The sequence below is a fragment of the Aythya fuligula genome, chromosome 8, assembly GCF_009819795.1.
Source record: "Aythya fuligula isolate bAytFul2 chromosome 8, bAytFul2.pri, whole genome shotgun sequence".
Classification (NCBI taxonomy): Eukaryota; Metazoa; Chordata; class Aves; order Anseriformes; family Anatidae; genus Aythya; species Aythya fuligula.
Window position 1 is genome coordinate 20,482,354 of NC_045566.1, and position 18,497 is coordinate 20,500,850.

The 18,497-nt window shown below is 41.8% G+C and overlaps 1 protein-coding gene across 6 annotated transcripts in view; it reads left to right on the forward strand.

Annotated features, from left to right (window-relative positions):
• RASAL2 (RAS protein activator like 2) overlaps positions 1 to 18,497 on the forward strand; it is a 141,920-nt gene that overhangs the window by 51,887 nt on the left and 71,536 nt on the right. Inside the window, exon 1 of one of the 6 annotated variants that reach the window (XM_032192000.1) lies at positions 13,160 to 13,487. The exons of 4 other annotated variants lie outside the window; for them this stretch is intronic. In XM_032192000.1, coding sequence (XP_032047891.1) covers positions 13,475 to 13,487 — 13 coding nt within the window. In that variant the 5' untranslated portion in view covers positions 13,160 to 13,474. Of the gene's footprint in view, positions 1 to 13,159; positions 13,488 to 14,805; positions 15,222 to 18,497 lie in introns of those variants that run through there. One more of the 6 variants, XM_032191998.1, reaches the window with a different exon arrangement.

The following is an 18,497-nucleotide window of genomic DNA, read 5'->3' on the forward strand; positions in this document are numbered from 1 at the left end:
ACACCTACTCCCAGGCGCAAGGCTAGTGAGATGAGTGGGGAATCACGTTGCAGCCAGTCTGCGCTCAGCAATGGATGTGATTTGCAACTTTGCAAGCTAGAAAGACCTTTACAATCCAGGGGATTCAAGCGCCTTCCTTTTCTATACCATGTGCAAAAAAATGTGGGGAAGAATTTATAGACTTCAGTGAGCATCTGAATAGCTGGAAATCCAAGTGTTAGATTTTTAAAATGTGACCTTGTAACCTTCTTCATTTTTCTTAAATTGCCACGGGGAATAGATGACTGTGCTCTTTGGGTATGCACATTGCTGTGTATTTTGCTGCAATTTTAGATCGGTGCGGTGTGCTGCTTGATGTATGCCTCACAGGAATCTATTAAAAGTACAAGGGAAACCCATATCCACACGGTCTTCTCCATGTGAGATCTGCAACAGGAGCAAATACAGACGTCAGCGAAGTCTGTAGCTGAAGGAAAGGGGCATGCAGTGGGTGGGGAGGAAGGATGGAGCTGCAGAGAAATGGAGCAATGCCCGTACCGTGAGGAGTGATGAGAGTAAGTGGGAGGGCTGGCTGTGTGTAACCTGATTGCAGCACCCTCGGTAATGTTCCCTTGTCTTCACATCCTGGTTAGAAATGTCTCCTATCATGATTACAGAATCCCTGCTAGTGGAAGAAGGTGGGTTGATAGAGCAGTGGGAGTAGCTTTGTGTCAAAATGTTGAACCAGAGGACAAACCAGTGCAGGAAACTACTGAGCATCTTTATGAAGAGAAACAAGTGGATGGTAGCAGCCAGGGCCTATCACCAGCAGTACAGATAACAATGAGACTGAAATAACTTTGGAATGGGCACCAAAGCTGAAAAACAAGAGAGCTCTGCACAGCAGAGGCTGATGAAATATCTAGTAGATAAATTGCCACGCAGAGCTGATAAGAATATCGAGCTTGTCCTTGGGAAGCATGTGCATGACATGGCAATGGCAGACAGTGCATCTTAGGATGATTTGTTGCGGCTCTTTTCCAAGTAAGGTTGCACCTCTTGTGCTTTAAAAATAAAAATAAGGTGATGGAATTTCTTTTCATCTCTAGCACTAGTTACATCTTCTGTAAAACCTCAAGAGTATCGTATCAGATCAATCTTTTTTTTTTAATGGAGCAATTCGAACAGTGCATGTACTTCTGGGGCTCTGCTTAATTAACAACAGTACCCATTCTGCAAATAACTGTGGCATTCTTTATAGCACTGGGCACATATCCTTGTAGCACCATTCCTAGGAAGTGTGTGGGAGTGAAACTACCCATGTTACAGCAGAGCAGTTGAAGCAAGAGACGTGTAACTCACCAGAGGTCAACATTAAGTCAAGTGTGCTTTACTCAAGGGCTGTTGCAGTCATTCTTGCCATCTCTTTCATTTCTACCCTTGCTGCAGGGTTGGCTCAGCTGTTTGTGTGGCAGCTGCTGAACCACCATGGTTTACAGTCCTGTGTACTAAGATAGGCACCAATTTCCACATACTTCAGTACAGTAAGCTGTAATTTGTGATGGGTCAGCAGCTGCCAGAGAAGCAGCTGAGCCATCCCTTCTGTGCAGGCAGAAACCACTGCAGTCACCCCTCCATGAGAGCCAGCGGGGTGGACAAACAGATAAAACACAAGATAGAAAGCGACTTGTTTAAATAGGGAGAACTAGTAAGATCATCTAAAAGAAAAAATAAAATACTCCAGAGGACACTCTCCATCTACTAGCTTAGGTGCTTGCCCTCTGCTTGCGGGCAGTAGAGAGACTGCTTCTAGTGCTGAAATTCTTAATTCCTGTCTGGAAGGGACATTGTACATACCGTTGTGTAATCCAGTTCTCTGTTAAATGTATGCCATGAAATTTCCTTGGTACGTAATCTCCATCACTGTAGTAATACTTACTGAGCGTGAGTAGGTGCATTCTTAAATATCTCATTTACTTGCTAGGGTTTTGTCTTGGCAGCACTTTTTGTCAAAAGTGCTTCCTTTCGGGGAAGCTAAAAATGTAGCTGTAATTTATCCCTAACTCCGGTTTGACAGCCCCTTTCCTTCTTCTTTCAAGCATTACTTTCAATGGGCTAATTTTTAAATGAAGTGTGGAGGTGTGATACGGGCCTTAGAGACCAGTACCTCACTCAAGCGAGTCCTTCCGTTGTGCTTGCCAACACTTCTGGTGCAGAACCTCCTCTTCTTTAACAGGTGTATGGGTTTTTGTTAGGGAGATTGCATCCTTTGTAGAGGATCATTGTTGATAATAGCATATTGGAATTAACCATTCATACAGTAAAAGCGTGATTCAGATTTCCACCATTCATACTATTCGACAGACTAGTAACACAGTTATTGCTTCCTTTCCTAAAATAATCCTCTTCTCTCTTACTCTGCTTCCTTCTCACCACCTGCTCACGCTAAATGAGACTTGTTAAGGAGAATACATAGGGAAAGTTTTGATTCTGGCATCTGGGTGCATCTTTGTGGCATTAGTAAGAGATTTTTTGCCTGCATATGTGAAAATACCGGGAGAGATTGGGAGTGGGGAAATTGATTTTTTTTTAATTGTTTTTAAATTATTAGGAAAATGTGTCATCAGGGAGAGAGTTTTTTGAGATTCTCTGATGCTAATGTTTATGCAAATGGATTGCAAAGGGCTAATGATTCAGAGGACTAATGTTGATGCAAATGGATTTTCTTTTTATATTTGGAGGCGAAGTCATCTGAGAAGAAAAGGAAGACTTCCACTTGTTGAAACGAGTTAACCCTGTGTTCTCTCAGTCACATCTCTGACTGCTTGAACATGAAGGCTCTTGAGAAAAGACTGCAAGCGCTAGCTGAAAGCAGGTCAAAGGCAAATCTTTGTTCTGTCCTCACCTTGAGTCACTAGCATTGAGAAATGTTGTTTTCTGTCCAGTCACTTGGTCTAAAAAATTGGAAAATATCATTTGTACCCTCAATGCACAATGAATGCTAGTGTGCTGGTTCTTGCCTTCATTGATCTAATTGCTGTAAACAATATTAATTTGGAGTGTAGATCAGGAGCTCTGGCATAGAGCACTGGTCTGACTGAAACTTCCCTTGGCAGTAACACTCATTTAGGCTTTTTCCACCTCCCTTCCACCATGCCAGTGAGTATGTTTTTCTCCTTGCACTGTGCGATCATTTATTTCTGCAGTTATTCTTCAAGCCACTTCACTGCACTGCCTTGTGGACAGCTGTGTCAGCACAACTGGGGAAATGGTACTGCAATAGAGACGTGCAGCCAAAGGTGAGAGGAGGCAGGGACTCCTTCAACTAGCTTTGTTGCTGACAGGTTTCTAGAACTGCACATTTTTTATTTATTTTTTTTTTTTTCCTGGAAATACGTTCCAGTTTCTTTGCTGGTAGACATGGTAGGCAAGAGAATAGTCACGAAGACTGAGGGCAGTCTGGGTTAGCAAGCCTTATGCCTTTTATGAGCTTCTGTTCAGTCAGCTCAGTATATCCAGGGTCTGCTTGTCCTTGCATAGCTCTGTGACTCGTCTTCCACACTTTTGGGCTGGAGTCACCATCTCTTCATCAGGGAGCCAACAGGCCTTCAGTGCTGTTACAACCAATAACATGGCAACAGATCACTTGTGTGATCTCCTGTACTCGGCACAGTTGGTGTGCCAGGAATAGTGGGTCCAGTTTTGGGCCCGCCAGTAGGAGAAGGATGTTGAGAACTTGGAGGTGGTCCAGCAATTCTTAAAAATACAGGGAAGGAGACTGGGCTGCTTTCGATGTATTTCAATGTATGCTTCATTTGGGAGGTCAGGGCAAATATCTAGGAAACTAGGCATCCTGACTTTCCTGATGTCTCAGAGATGTCTTCTATGTACAGAAATATTTTATATATATAAAAAATACAGAAATATTTACACATGTAAGGAAATTATATTGATCACAATCTTCCTAGTATACTATCACTGCTACATGTACAATTCTGAAATTTAGTGAAGAGGAAATTTTGAGCTTCAAAAATTACACTTAACTTCTTGATCCTCTGGTTTAGTTGCACAGTTGATAGATTTTATCTCAATAATCACCCCCTTTCCACTTGCTCAAGCGTATTTTTTCAGTAAAAAAATTCCACTGAACTTAGAGAAAGCTCTGATCAGGCAAAAAAGGGCAGAAGTGATGAAAATGAAGCACTAGTCTGTTTGGGTGCCAGATCCATGCTGCATAGCTATCAGGTGACCTGTAAGATGTGCAGAAATCTGCCTCAGTGCTGTTTTAAAAGGTTCTGTCCAGAGACTTGGAAATGGAGCGAGCAACAGAAGATCAGTTAAGTGTCTTCTAGTTCCCTTGCTGCCTGGCGTGCACCTCTTTACAGTAAATAGCTCTGCAAGCCACTGCTGAGCCCTCCTACGTGGGGATCATTGCACCAAGGAAATACACAATCCGTGCTCTTCCTTCAGGTAAAAAATTGGCAGGAGAGAACAGACATTAGCTGAAAAGATTTCCAGGGTTATTTCAGTAACTGTTGCTTCTAAGACACAAGGTTCTTTGCAACTAAAGCAATCAGAGCTGAGCCTTGCTTTCTGTATATTCCAGCTGGAACAAATACTTTCTGATGAAAAAATAAATAGACTTACTTTGTGAACACTGCATAAGTGCAGTCCTGGTGTGCTGAGGTGTGGGATAAAGACCTGAAAAGGTTTACTGCTTGGGAGGGAAAGGGGGGAGACGGTCTGTTTTGGAAGAACAGAGATTATTTGTGACCTGGTCAATGAAAAAATCTGCAATGCACCAATCCCTACATGTTCAGTAAAGATTTACTTAAGAAGTACGTGGGGTTTTGGAATAACAGATTTACACTAACTTCTAGCAAAACTGTGTGTTGGAAAGAGGGCTTTCCCTTCACCTTCCCTAACCCAACTCTGCCTATAAAGCCTATCTGTTAGAAAGTGAGGTTGAAGAAATGCAGTTTACTAGCTTCCAGTATCTCAGGCTTACAGATTTGTGTTGTGTTTTGATGAAAGAATTTCCCCAATAGCACTGTCTGCTTTTTCACTGTGATACTATGTGCAAAATAACCATCTCCTGCCAACTGTCTTGTATGGCTGGGATGCAGAATAGGGGCTTTGGGTTTAGCTCTCAGGCTGAGGGGAAGGATGTGCGTGTTGTGTGCACACCCGCAGCACTATTCCTGGCGGGAAGATAGATTCGGCTGTGCTGACTTGTTTGCAACTCTTTGGATTTGCCTGATTTGTGCTTGCATGAACATGTTTGTATATACACACACAAATAAACATATGAGAGAGATCCGCATCTTCCTGTATACAGATCCAGGAGCCTAAAGGATCAGACTTATCACTGTCTGCTTTTACATTTAAATTAGCACCCCGTGCTAATTTAAATGTAAAAATCTTCTTCATTTTTTGAACTTTAAGCCATTTGTGTCAAAAATCTACCTTGAAAGGTTCCTAACAGCTGAAAGGTGACTGAGAGCAGTACAGTGAGCACCATTCTGCACTTGCGTGGCTTGACACGGCTCCCTGGTGGCCGAAGAGCTGCCTGTGTTTCCCTATGCCACAGGTGGGTACCGTGCACATTTAGCCACACGGCCCTGTTGTTGCATGGCACCTCAGTCCTAGCCCAAGAGCATTGCCAGAACTCCTGTGTGAGTTTTTTTGTGAGATCTGCAGCCCTCACTTCATGGAATAGCACAAGCAAGGGTTTGCTAAAGCCTTAATCCTTCGCCTGGTTTACTTTCTGGTGTATTGGATCAATTTGCTAGTGCTGTCACTACTGGGTAAGTTTAACAGGGACTGATCTATGCTGATATCAATTGAAATTCTAAAATTTCATCCCTCTTCAGAAAACATTGTTTACCCACCATGTTATATCCCAAAATTCAAATACATGCAAACTACAAGTTGCGTTTTAAAAAACCTCCTGTAAAATACAGCTGCTTTTGGGCATTGTTAAACAACCAGTGAGTGACACGAGGAAGCACGCGGTATGTGGAAAGTGGCCTGCTATCTTCAGCATCCACAAAAAGAGGTTAGGAAACTTTGGGAAAAGCCCTGAAGTAATCTGAAATTTGGACTATGTACAGTGCAATTTGCCTACCTCGGAAGGATGAAGAATTTAGACAACTCTGCTTGAAATTAAAACCAACTCCAGGGAGGCTAGATATAACAAACAGGATGCCTAGATCTCAGTGACATTCCCCCTGGGCAATTGGAGTTATTTGTATACAGAAAATTGCCAAGCTGCTGTCTTTTTCTTCTTGTCAAACCCAAGAGAAGCCAGAGGATTTTGTTTTGTTCTGAGTGCTGCTGAAACTTTATTCCCTTGGACACAGATCATCTGTGCTGAAAGCCAAGTTTTGTCATGAAGCAAGTTTTATCTGTTCAATTCTTAAACCTTTTTAGAGCAGAAATTAATAGGGGTATGAACAAATAATCTTAACTCTCTAGTATTGACACACAATCCATTAAGTTTTTTTTTTCTTGGAAATCCCTTATGTTCCTGCCCGCTACTTCCAGCACACACAAGAAATTGCTTTAGAAGATTTTAAAGTTTTGTTGTGTGAGCACAAAGAGCACTTTATAAATACAGCATGTTGTGCAATGTATTAATTGCTACGAAATGGTAGCTCTTGGACCATTTGGCACGTTTGTTGAGTGTGTTCTAATCAAACCTCAGTTCGTTATAAAGGAAGCTATCATTTTCCTTAGCTTTTGTAAGAAAAATATTTATGAAATTCCGTAGAGAAATCTACCTTAAGTCATGCATGAACTTACTGTGCATTGTTAAATTTTGTAGGTTCTCTTTTATAGTTGTTTGATCTTGTGGCAAAAAGTAATTACGTTTCACCCAACCATGTATACGTTCCTTTTTCCTTCAGTAACAACCAACTTAACACTTAATGGAAAATTAACCTATCTTCCTACAACCTGAATTTCCTTATCTGAAGTCTTCTCTACAGTTAATTTGAACTGTTAAAGTAATTAAAAAAAAAAACACTGCTGTAATTAAATCTGGTTCAGACTTCTATTTACAGTACTAGTTGCTAATCAGTTTACTGCTTTAGCATGCGCTGATGGCAATACTTGTCAATGCAAATATTTATGTACTCGGATTGTATGCACCTAGCTTTAAGTTTGTATGAAATTAAATATACTAAGTTCTCTCCACAGAACAGGGGGTGTGTACACTTCTATATCGCTGCTTTACCACCCTTTTTGGTGCTGGTTCTGTCTTATCTGCCCTCCAGGAGAATCAGTTTGACTTCACACAGTGAAGCCCACTTCTGCCACTGCTGAGTGCTGTGCTCTCACATTCGTACAGCTGCTGTTACTTGAACTACTTCTGGTATGTCTTCATGCATTGCAGTTAGGGCTTGTAGTTACAGCACACTCATGCCTTGCTTGTGACAACTATTTCATTAGGGTTGCACATTTTTCTGTCCTAGGCACAGCCTTAAGTTCCCTATCTTTCTCTGGCTATGCACACATTGTTACAAGTTCATCCATTTCTGTAGCGTTCATGTGTCTGTAATCTTCTTATAGTCCAAACTTTGAAGCAAGCAAAACACAAAATCTGTGATGCACAAGCCTGTACAAAAGATGGGGAAAATGTGGAGTTGTTATGGAGGACTACTCTAGTCATTCTTCCAGTGAACTTAAAGAAAGAGATCAGTTTTAGTAAGTGCACTAGTCAGACCAGTAAAACCATCACATTTTTACATTAATGGAGCTTAAAAAATGGAACTGCCACTTCTATTTCCCTTGCTTTTATTTCATGTGTTGTTTCTGGGGGGCCTGAACCTGTCTTTTCTCCTACCTTCCTCTCTTCCCAATGTACTCTCTTCATGTAACTCTACATCAGAGTTGCTCGTAACAAACATATATGGACAGGCAGTGTTGGTTGGTAATGTACCGTAATAATAAGTGAGCTGTCCTGTATCTTCTTTTTAGAGCACTGGAAACTGTGAATCTGTGTATTTTTATTTTGGCATTAAGGGTTGCTGTTGTGGCTTTTGGCACGTCTCCATCTGCACATCTGAGCTGCCCATGCTGAAGTGTCCCTGCAGGTATTGAAATGTGTTCGTATGTCTGCAGAAACAGTGCTGAAGAAGTTTGTATTGCTGCCCCAGAATGCAAAGTTTGGGGGGATTTTCTTCCTTATAATTAGTTCTGGGTGAAGATGGCAGAGCTTGCTAAGAAGGCTACAATGTGGCAAGAAATCCGTTGTCAGTTATATATTGGGTTTTTCCATGCAAGACCTCAAGAGATTTCTTTTCCATCAGGCAGCAATAGTACTTACTTACATAGCACTTTACATCTGCAAAATGGTCTATGAAGATGAGCTAATTAATCTGCACAATGCCTCTGGGAAGCAAGCAAGTAGAGTTTTTTAAAAAATAAATAAAAGAAGCAAATTTTATGGTGTTTCCTGTGCCATCTTGTGATGTTTACACTTCACTGGGGCAGTGACATACCTCCTGTGGGCAAACTACTTTTATAGCTGCACAAATAAAAAAGTGCATAATATATGAGGTGGCTTATGTATTAAATTAGACTTATTCAGGTGTGTGCTGCATATTTTGCTAACCTGCTAACCCTGTTGTAACTGATTGCCCTTTCATAGCACAAGGGGAGGAAAGAATTATAACTATGATTTTATCTTTAAACCAAAGATGTCTCAGCAGCACAGCAGAGAGATAATTTACTTAAAAGAAAAATAATAAAGCCACAGAGGAAAAGTGGGCTATTGAACTCCACTGGAGTTCATCATAAACTCTTCTAGCAGGCACCTCCATGTCGCAAGCAAATCCCTGATTCCCCAGAGAAGCCCTGGAGATGGAGAGGACTGTAAGTTCTAGTGGTGATTAGTGCCCATTAAGATTCAGCTCGGTGTCCAGTAAAGTGCTTTTGGCTACAAGCTAATAATTCCCGATGCACAGTTGAGACTGCTTTATCTTGTGTATTATCCAGTGATTTTTTTTTCCATTTCAACTGCCAACATTTGCTTGACTAGCAACCTCTTTTTTCCAGAGAGTTGCATGTAGTTTTGGTGCAGGTCTGACCAGTGAGACCATTAAAAATTCAAGTCATTTAGGTTTTTCCTCACAGACAGACTTTCCCCACTGTTACATGGTATGCTTGGGCTAAGAGAACAGCAGGAATGTCTACAGCAGTGGTCACCAACCTTGCTGACCCCAAGGTATCAGCGCCGTGCAAATAATGAGTGCTTTGCTTTTCCAGCTACCTTTTTATTTATTTTTTTTATTACTCCTCATCTGTAGGAGATGCTCGGGAGGACTTTACGTGCACTAAACAGTGAGGATTGCTGGTCTAATTGCTGGTCTTCCTTAGGGTCTAAACCCTAAGGAAGCATCAGGTGGCTGCTCTGTCATGGCCACCATTGGGTTAGCGCTCCGGTCTCCCTTTGACCATGGTGAGGTGACCAGGGTGAGGTGTTAACAGTTCTGCCCAGGAGCAAGCAGATGGGAAGGATTGTAGGAATGTTTTTTGTTGGGTTTTAGAGACTGTGAGTTTTGGAAGAAGTGTTTTATTCCTGGCGTTGGTAAAGCAGGCTGTGGTGGGTTGAACACGGCCGGCAGCCCACCCAAACCCTTCTCCTCAGAGGGACTGTCAGAACCAGCTGCAACGAGCAGACTGGAACCAGCCGTGACTGGCCAGGACCATCCAGAAGCAGCCATGACTGGATGGAACTGGTTGGAACCAGCTGCGACCAGCCAGAACCGGCTACGACCGGTGCAGGGCACCCCGGCCTCTCCTCACAGGGCCGGGGCCCCACTGCCTGCGCCTCATAACCGCTGCCCAATGCGTTCGCGTGGGAGGGAGCCAGGGCTCCGCGTGCTATTTCTGAACATGTGTGGGGAAAATGCGGCTTTTCCCCCTGCTGCTGCCATTTGGGATGTTTGCGGGAGGAAGGGGATCTGCACTGAAGTGCTGTTGCCATGTTGTATTACATCTCTCTCAGGCTTTTTGAAGGTAACGCGTTCGATAGGTACGCCCAGTGACGTGAGGTGAATTCACTACTTGTTGATGATGAAGAAACTATAATCAGCACCTACTGCAATAATGCACATTTATTCAGATTAGCAGGGCTCTAACATGTTAGAAAACTTAATAATGTTTCTCAATTTTTAAGTTAATTTCAGTTCTTCGTGCAAATACCAATTAAGTATTGGAAACTTTGCTAAGTGCAGACAACTGTTTTTTTTTTAAGAAAAATTGACCCATCTCTTCCCATGTTACACAGTATTTTAAAAAATCTTCTGCTGAGTGTTCCCATACATGTTTCTAATTTAAGTAGTTCAGATAGATCACAGGGAGATAGACCGTAAGGCAACATCTTGCATTTAATTGCAAATGATTTATATTAAAAGAAATTGATTTACATTTAAAAGTTAATTAAAAAAAGTCCGATTCTCAGTTATTTTCTTTTATCTCTTCTGCTCTACTGCTTCTGCTCAGTCATTGCTAATGCATTTCTTCAGCTGCAGCCTCTGGAGACAGAAGTTTTAAATGTGTGTGGTTCCCTCACTGCCTTCCCACGAGGTTTGAACAGCAGCAGCAAGCTGGACAGGAACGAGTTAATTCCTTGAATTGCTGTTTTTCTTCAGATATTGGGTGGCAACCTCCCTTCTTCTAATTCAACAGGTTTTTTTTTTGTTGTTTTGTTTTGTTTTGTTTTGTTTTTGTGAGAAGTAGAAGCCTACACTTGTCAGAAGATTTGGTGATTTGAGCAAAAGTCACATGGCAATGCATAGGTAATGTTATTGCTGTCTTTTCTGATAATCTTTAACCGGTGTTGCAGTCTTCTGGAAATAACTTTTATTCCTAGGCTTCATAAATTATATTTCAAATATCTGAAACTGTGTAGATTTCTAGAATACTTCAAAGTACTTGTGCAACTTAGTGGTTTTTTTTTCTAATAATCTTCCTAATGTGCTGTCTCTTCCTATGTCTTCAGAAGATGTATTTGCTTGAGTTGGGTAGCTCCTTCAGCATTTCAGAAATCTTTTCTTTGAGGCTGCTACAAGACATGTTAAGGTTGAGAAAAAATAAATACAAAGAATGGACCTACCCAAGTCACTAAAAGTGGCTTATTTATAAACTACTTGCCAGCGGGCAGATTATGGCCTTATTTTGGAGCTGGATCCAAAATTCAACCCTTGTGTTTGAACCTGATTTAAAAACAGGGAATTCCTGAATGATGTGAAATGAAAAAGCAAAACGTAGAAACAAAAACTGGAAATGTAATCAGAAAAACTTCTTAAAAAAAAAAAAAGAGTTTATTATTGTTATTAAAAAAAAAAAAAAAAAAAAAGAGAGAGAGAGAAGAAAAATGTTTACCCATAAAAGTGTTAGAACTCTTTGAAGAGATATACAGGCTAACTTCAGCATACCAGTCCTTAATTTTTCCATCTCTTCTATCATTCTGTGTGGTATAAATGAATTGTCTGATGTTGCTCCACCCTCAAGAGAGATGCTTTTCTGTGGTGCTGTGAATGTAGTTGGTAAAGTGCTCTGGAATGAAATGTTCTATATAATTACTGTAGTATTTCTTTGTTTTGTGGAGCGGGGCTGGCAAGGGAGAAGAGATGGCAATCGTTCACAAGCGGTTACTGCTTTTTTGCAGAATCTTGATCAGCTGAGATCATGAGACCGTTTTGCCCTACCGTTTGCGGTAATTGGATGTTTCTAAGCAGCAGGTCAAACTAATTTGTCTTTAGAGGGACTGTTTATTTTGTTATACTGCTGTCAGTGACAGGTTTGGGGGGTTTGGTGTTGATCTTTTTTTTTCCTTTTTTTTTTTTTTTTTTTTTTTTTTTCTTCTCTCCTGATTTTGAGCTGCTGTTCTGTTCCAGCACTTTGTGCAAGATCCCTGGGTGTAGTTACGTGATTAGCTTTAGAGGGCGAGGGAGCAATTACAGTTTTGTATTATTTATTTTGCAGTCAGTATTGTTTAAGCACACATTCAGCAAGTTTCTTTCCCAAGGCCTGTGCTGTGCTCTTCACACAGATATCTCACGTGAGCTTTGGCAGGGGGTAGGGTGACCAAAGTTGCTGTTTCTTCCAGGGGAAAGACTGTGAGGGTGTGGGAGGCTGTTTCCCAAGAGAAGTACAGAAGTTCATCTCGAGTAATGAGGTGGGTGGCATTAGAGGAAGAAAAGGGCTGAACCGGAGGAAAATACCACGTTGTAAACAAGTGGCAAAGTTGGAGAGAAACAGTTCAGATCACTCTGCCCCCTGCCTCCAGCACACCTACAACTGGAGAAGGTAGGGGCAAGCGCGCAGCCTCTTAGCTCTCTTAGGAGCAATGCTAGCCTGTTTAGCAACAGGCTCAACAACTTTGCATTCCTCCTGTGTGTGTGCTTGTCTGCTCCAGTCCCTGACTGGCAGGTGGGATCTGTTGGGAATCAAGCCGTGGACTTTTAAATTGATCCAACTTGACACACTATTTGCAGCAGGGGCATTATAACGTATGAGACATTATGATGGCAGCAGTAACCAAAATGTGCAGGTTTCTGCTTCTGTGTCTTGAAGAACAGCTTTTGCCTTTTCATTCGAAGCAATGTTACACCTAGAAGTTCAGCTCTTGGCACTTCTAAAATAAACAAGAGCTCAGGGAAAAGGCTTGCAGTATCAGACTTAACCATTTCATTTTCAACGCCATAAATCACATTATGAATTAAAAATAAATAAATAAATAAATAAAACAGCACCATCAACAACAAAAAAGAGACGACAAAACAAAGAGAAAAAAAATCATTGTTTTCTTTTAAGTGAATCTGCAGGGTATTTTTTAGCACTGCATATTTCCTAAGCTGTTTAAAGGGCAAAAGTGGGGTTACATCTGCAAATAAAGTGGAATTTTGCCAGGCACATTCAGAGACACAGTTCCTTGTTCAGCTGACAAAACCACGTTTTCATCTTGACTGCCTTCTTGCAGCCCGGACAGTTTACGCAGTGATATCAGCCTCTTAAGTTTCCCTGCTGCTGCTTTTAGACTTTGAGTCAGCTGCTCTGAATCCCTGACTTTTCTCAGCATCGGGCGTGTTTCTGCTTAACAGGAGTCTCCTCCTGCCCACACACCCCCCCTCCCACCCCACCCTGAGTGCTTGCGCTGGCGCTCAGCTCCCCCACCCTCCCTTGGGACAGGAAAAATGAAGTGTCTGCCTGTCCCAGGGAGATTATGTGGCTGTTCGCAAGGAGAGCGGCGTGCATCCCATGCGCTGGCAAGGGAGGCGAGCAACCCAAGGGCAGCTATTGTTCAACTGGAGCCAAGGAGCTGAATAGAGAGGCTTGCGCTTGACGGGCTTCAGCTCTGGCTTTTCTGCATTCCAAACCGTCTGCGGCGGGGAAAACAGCGCGGAGAGGAGCATGCAGAGGCTGCGCTGACTTTCTGGTTGGCGTGGTGGCAGGACCATGGTAGAGGCATTGGGATTACCGCAGAATGCAGTTCACAGGTGAGATCCCTCATGACATTGTCCATGCAAATAGGGGACGGTATTGCTGCAATACTCCGGGGAGGCGGGATTGGGTAGGAGGCACCTAGGTGTTTTGCTGGAAATTTAAAGTGACTAGGTATAAAGTAATGAGAAAGTTAAAGGCTTTTTTTTTTTTTTTGAGCTTTTCCTTGCTGCACATGAATGTACACCTTTTTCTTCATTAGTTCAGGTTTATGTACAGTGTTTTTTAAAGTCATGTTTACATGTATTTAATTTGTTCATTGGAAAAGTGAATTATTGGTACTTTTCTGCTTGCTAGCACAGAATTCAGATGTGTTTGTATTCAAACCTCATTGAGATGCAAAGATGAGAGAGAAGTTTTTGTAATGGCTTTCCAAGTTTAGCATGTAGTTTATTGCTACTTAGATCATTAGGTTTACTTTCTCGCCCTCTCGGTGAAAGCCTTGTCTTGCCTAACATAAGTCAGTATGTGTACATTTTTATATAACATTGAATTTCTGGGCTAGGCCAGGCATCATTCTTCAAGGGCACACTGTGGGAATATATTTCACTGTTTACTTGCGGCTGGCACTGTGTGATGTTTTCAGCATGTGATATTGCCAACCTTGCTTCCTGTCCTCCAGCAAGCGATGGTAAATCAAAGCAGTTCAGGGAATACTACAGGTTGCTCATAAAAACAAGAGGATTTGTTTCCAGTACAAAGCACGTTGCATTAGTAATGGAATGTACTTTTGCAGCAGCTTTTGTCTTAAGATGATAAGTAGTAGCAAGCTGGAGAGCATTTAAATTTTGTGCCTTTTGAGATCGTTGAGACATTCTTCAGTGGCTACACAAGCAGTGATTGTTACCTAAGGAAACCAGAATGGAAACTACTGAGTTAAATTTTTTCTACCTCAGAACCAGCCTTTAATAGGTACTGATTATGAAGTCTTTCTCAGTCATTTTCCTCCTCTTCTGTAGACCAGGGAGAATACTAATTTGCAAACTTGGAGAGACTGTTTTTGTTAGCCTGAACCAATGAGGTTGTTCTGCAGCTGCTTTTGAATTACATGATCAAAAAATGAAAACCTTCTGCCTTAGCCTTTTTTGGGCAAACATGTTTCTTCCCAAAACAAGCAAACTTTCAGCAAACTGATTAGTTGAACTCGTGGCAGCACAGTCCCAATCCCTTCCAAGTTTCATTTAGATGATCTTGGGGTGGTTGCCAGGACGTACCCTTTAGAATTTCCCACCTTTCTGGGCGGGCTTCTTCATACAATTTACATGTTAATGCAACGCAGAATCAAAAATACAGTACTGGGGATTTCTGGAAGGCAGACGTGAGCAGCAGCTTACCTTCCTGCAAATTCTTCATCTCGTGCCTAACTTTATCTGATACTCTGTGGGTGCTCTTGCTCTTTCTGTCTCCAGAAATCTAGAGGGAGGGGAAACCTGCATAATTCTGATGAATACTTGAAGTGACTTCTGTCAGAAAGATCGGTCATGGCTATTTAAAGCTCATGGGAACAAACCAGCTTCATTTGTATATAAGCAGGAGGAGGAAGGGGCGTTCTGGTACACCGAGGCTTGACCAGCTCATTGCTATTTTCTGATAGCTGGGAGAAAGTGTCACATCAACTCTGTAACAGGAAAGTCAGGGAATTATGTGATGTAGCAACATACAGCGTATGGACGGCGTTTGTAAATGGCTTGCTGGCATCAAGAGACGGATTCATTTTCTAGCCTGTGGAGGTACGTACCTTTTCAAAGCTTTAATTCTCCACAAAGGGAATACTTCCTTTTATCTAGATTTGTTGGCTAATTGGCATCAGACAGCACAAATGTTTTTTACAAGAGCTAATAATGGTGAGTTTTGAAACTGGGCCAATGGCAGAAGGGAGACTAATGATCCCATTCCACTTAATTTTCTACATATTTGTGTGACTGCTATTAGTAAGGGAGAGAGAGGGAGATCTGCACAAGAACTCAGCAAGCAAATGATGCAACTACAGTCACTGCATACAGTTTCAGCAGAATTGGCTCTAAATGTTAAATGGTCAGCAGCCTTCCTATATATGTGTATACTTTGTGGATTTAATGGGGAATGGTGCTGGAATTGTCATGGTAAACCTAACTGCAAAAACTGGGTTGTGGACTTCTATAATAGCTGATTATCTGAGCAGATGATGGCATCTACAAGTAGCTATGGCAAGTGTACATAGAGTTTCCTTACACAGCTGAACAGTGCTGCTCCTTACGCAGTGGATCTATTGTTATGATACACAACATGGCATTTTTCTTCTCTTGCACCTGCAGCAAGCTCAGCAGGGATTTTAGCAGGGCAATGGCGGGACGTGGGCGCCTGCCAGAGACGTGAGACAGCTCCGCTGATGTGTTTGCTCGCAGTAGGCCTCTGGGCAACCTTTGAGTGTCACCAGCCACAAGCATTCAAAATTGCAAGTCTGACTTAGAAGAGAGGAGAATGAAGGTTGGGTTGGTTGTGGTTGTTTTTTGTTGTTGTTGTTTTGGTTTGGTTTGGTGTTTTTTTTTTTGGTACTCATTTTCCTGTTCATTTTGATGCTTCTGGGAGTAGCCTTCAGTCAGGTTTTCAAGCTCAGTTGCACTCTAACCAGGAAGGCCAGGTCCTTTTTCTAGAATAGAGGCTGCAATTGTCTCTGTGTTTGCTTGATTCCAGGAATAATGGCTACAGGAAAAGTGCCAGATGCTGTAAAATACAGCATGATTCCCATGCCAGCTTTTACAGCATTAATTTTCTTAAAGCCATGTCCTGGTAAGTCATGAGGTCAGTCTAAAATGCTGGATATATTCTTCAGTGGAACTCGTGCCAGTGTCCAAGAAGAATCTTTTAAGGTACTGTCAGTTGGAAATTAAGCCTCTGTCCACAAGATGGAGGACTTGGTATGTCCTCACAAAAGTTACCTAGACCAGAGTTTCTTGCCTGTGCTGTGTTCCCTTCTTTCACCACTAAATTTGGTCCCTGATTTGGAAGCAGATTAAGAAAATACAAACAAACTCTGTTTACTGCCTTTCTTCTACTTATCTTTGGTGTTTGGAAAGACTTTAGGCTTTGGCAGTTGCCCTATTTTGATGCTTGCATAGAGATTAACATGGTATTCCTATAAACACAGGTGGAACCGAGTAGTAAAAGGGAGGGAGACCACATGATTCATAGGCAGGGTAGGAAATCATATTGCTGGCCATAACCTCTCATTTTCAGAATGCTCCTTCTCTGCTACATACCTGGTAAGTGCAAGCTGTGTGCTTTCAGGCTGCTAGAAGCTTAAAGCTTTTGGCTGTTGGCTTTCTGTCTCATGACCTGGTGTTAGAGCCGCAGGTTGTTATGAATTTGTCTGTGCCAATCAAGCAGAGTTCACCTCCCACCTGATGATGTTGGCAAAGCTGTAGTTTCTTGCCATACAAAAGGCGCAAGTGGTGACCTCAGGGTGGAGTAAAGTTCCCTATTGGCACAGCACCCTCAACCCGGCTTTGCAAGAATCGCTGGTATTTAGTTTGTTCTGAAAACAAGCAAGTTGGACTTGTTGTGGGAGTGCTACATAAAACTGATGTTACCTTGTACTAAAGCTTGCAGGAAGAAAGGAAGCAATCTGTACGCTGGTGGGATGGTGTGGCAATTCCTACATGATCTGAGCAGAAGTTTAAAAAGTTGTATGATAGGTGGGGTATCATATATTGATTGTGTTGAATTGCTTCTCAAAAGACTTTGAAACCATCTGGCATCAAACTCTTCCAGACTGGTAAGATACATTTAGCTCTCTTTCACCTGAAACCATTTATTTTTCTCCAAATTCTAGTTCTCTACCTATCTGATCATATCTCGTCATGTAACACACACACACATCCCAACAGCAACACATACACCCAGACTCAACCCTCACTGTGTTGTTTTTTCATCTGTTCTGTTGTTGTTATAGATGTCCAAGCAATTTATAGTATTAATAGGAAAAATGGCTCCCGGCTGCTTCCCTGCTGTGTTTGAAGGTATAAGCAGTAGGATATGGCCAAGGATAAGCAGTAGGTCAGAAAGTAATATACAGACCAGCATTAAGGTAGTAGTCCAACAAAACTGTCTTGATTATTTTCATCTGCTTTTCTTTTTGAATTTGGGCAAAATTCAACACTTGAAGATGCAAGTTGTGCAAAGTATTTGGCCTGCACAATGAGTAGGAAAAAGTGTTTTCATTTTCCATCCTTGACTGTTGCATTCATGGGGAAGTACTTTGCTGTCCAAACAGCAACTCAGAGGACAGTTTAATACAAGGCGTCCTTTTCCTCAAAAAAACTCCTCCTTGTTTTCTCCTTTTGACAGTTCATTGGAAGTCAGCCTCCTGAAGTGCAAAGGACAAAGTAGGTGCCTGTGAGGATAGTAATAACTTGTCAGATCGCTCACCCTGTATAGCGTACTTGTCCCTGCCAATTACGTTACAAGCACTAGAAGTTATTTGAAAGGTACTTTTCCCATGGTATTTCAATATATTTTCTGATAAATCAGTCATATTATAGATGCTTCTCCTTATCTGTATTTCTGATACAGCTACTTTAAAATGATTTAGAATGGATAAAACCTGAAGAATCTTTATCATCTGTAAAATAGCAGTGGTGCTGTACCTGAACGGTTTAAGCCCAATATTTTTTTATTTCCTCCTCCTTCTTTGTAATACTTGGCAGACTTGAAATTACAGCCTGCAGAGCTGCATCTGGCTCTTCATTGCCTAGAAAGGTGCATTTTTTGTAGACAACCTGAGAGATGCAAGTCTGAGGGACATAAGAGAGGAAGGAAGCTGTGTTGCCGGTGTTCTGTTTGTTTTGTCAGCATGTATTGTTTTTAGCTTTTTCCGAAACACCATTTTTCTTCCAGTAGCTCTGCAGAAATCGTGTTCATCCTTGTTAACTTTCATCTTGATCATGTTTAAGCTGTGCTTGTCTTTCAAGACGGGACTTCTTGGAAATTGTTGTTCACAAAAGTGCTGTAATGCTGATACCACAAGA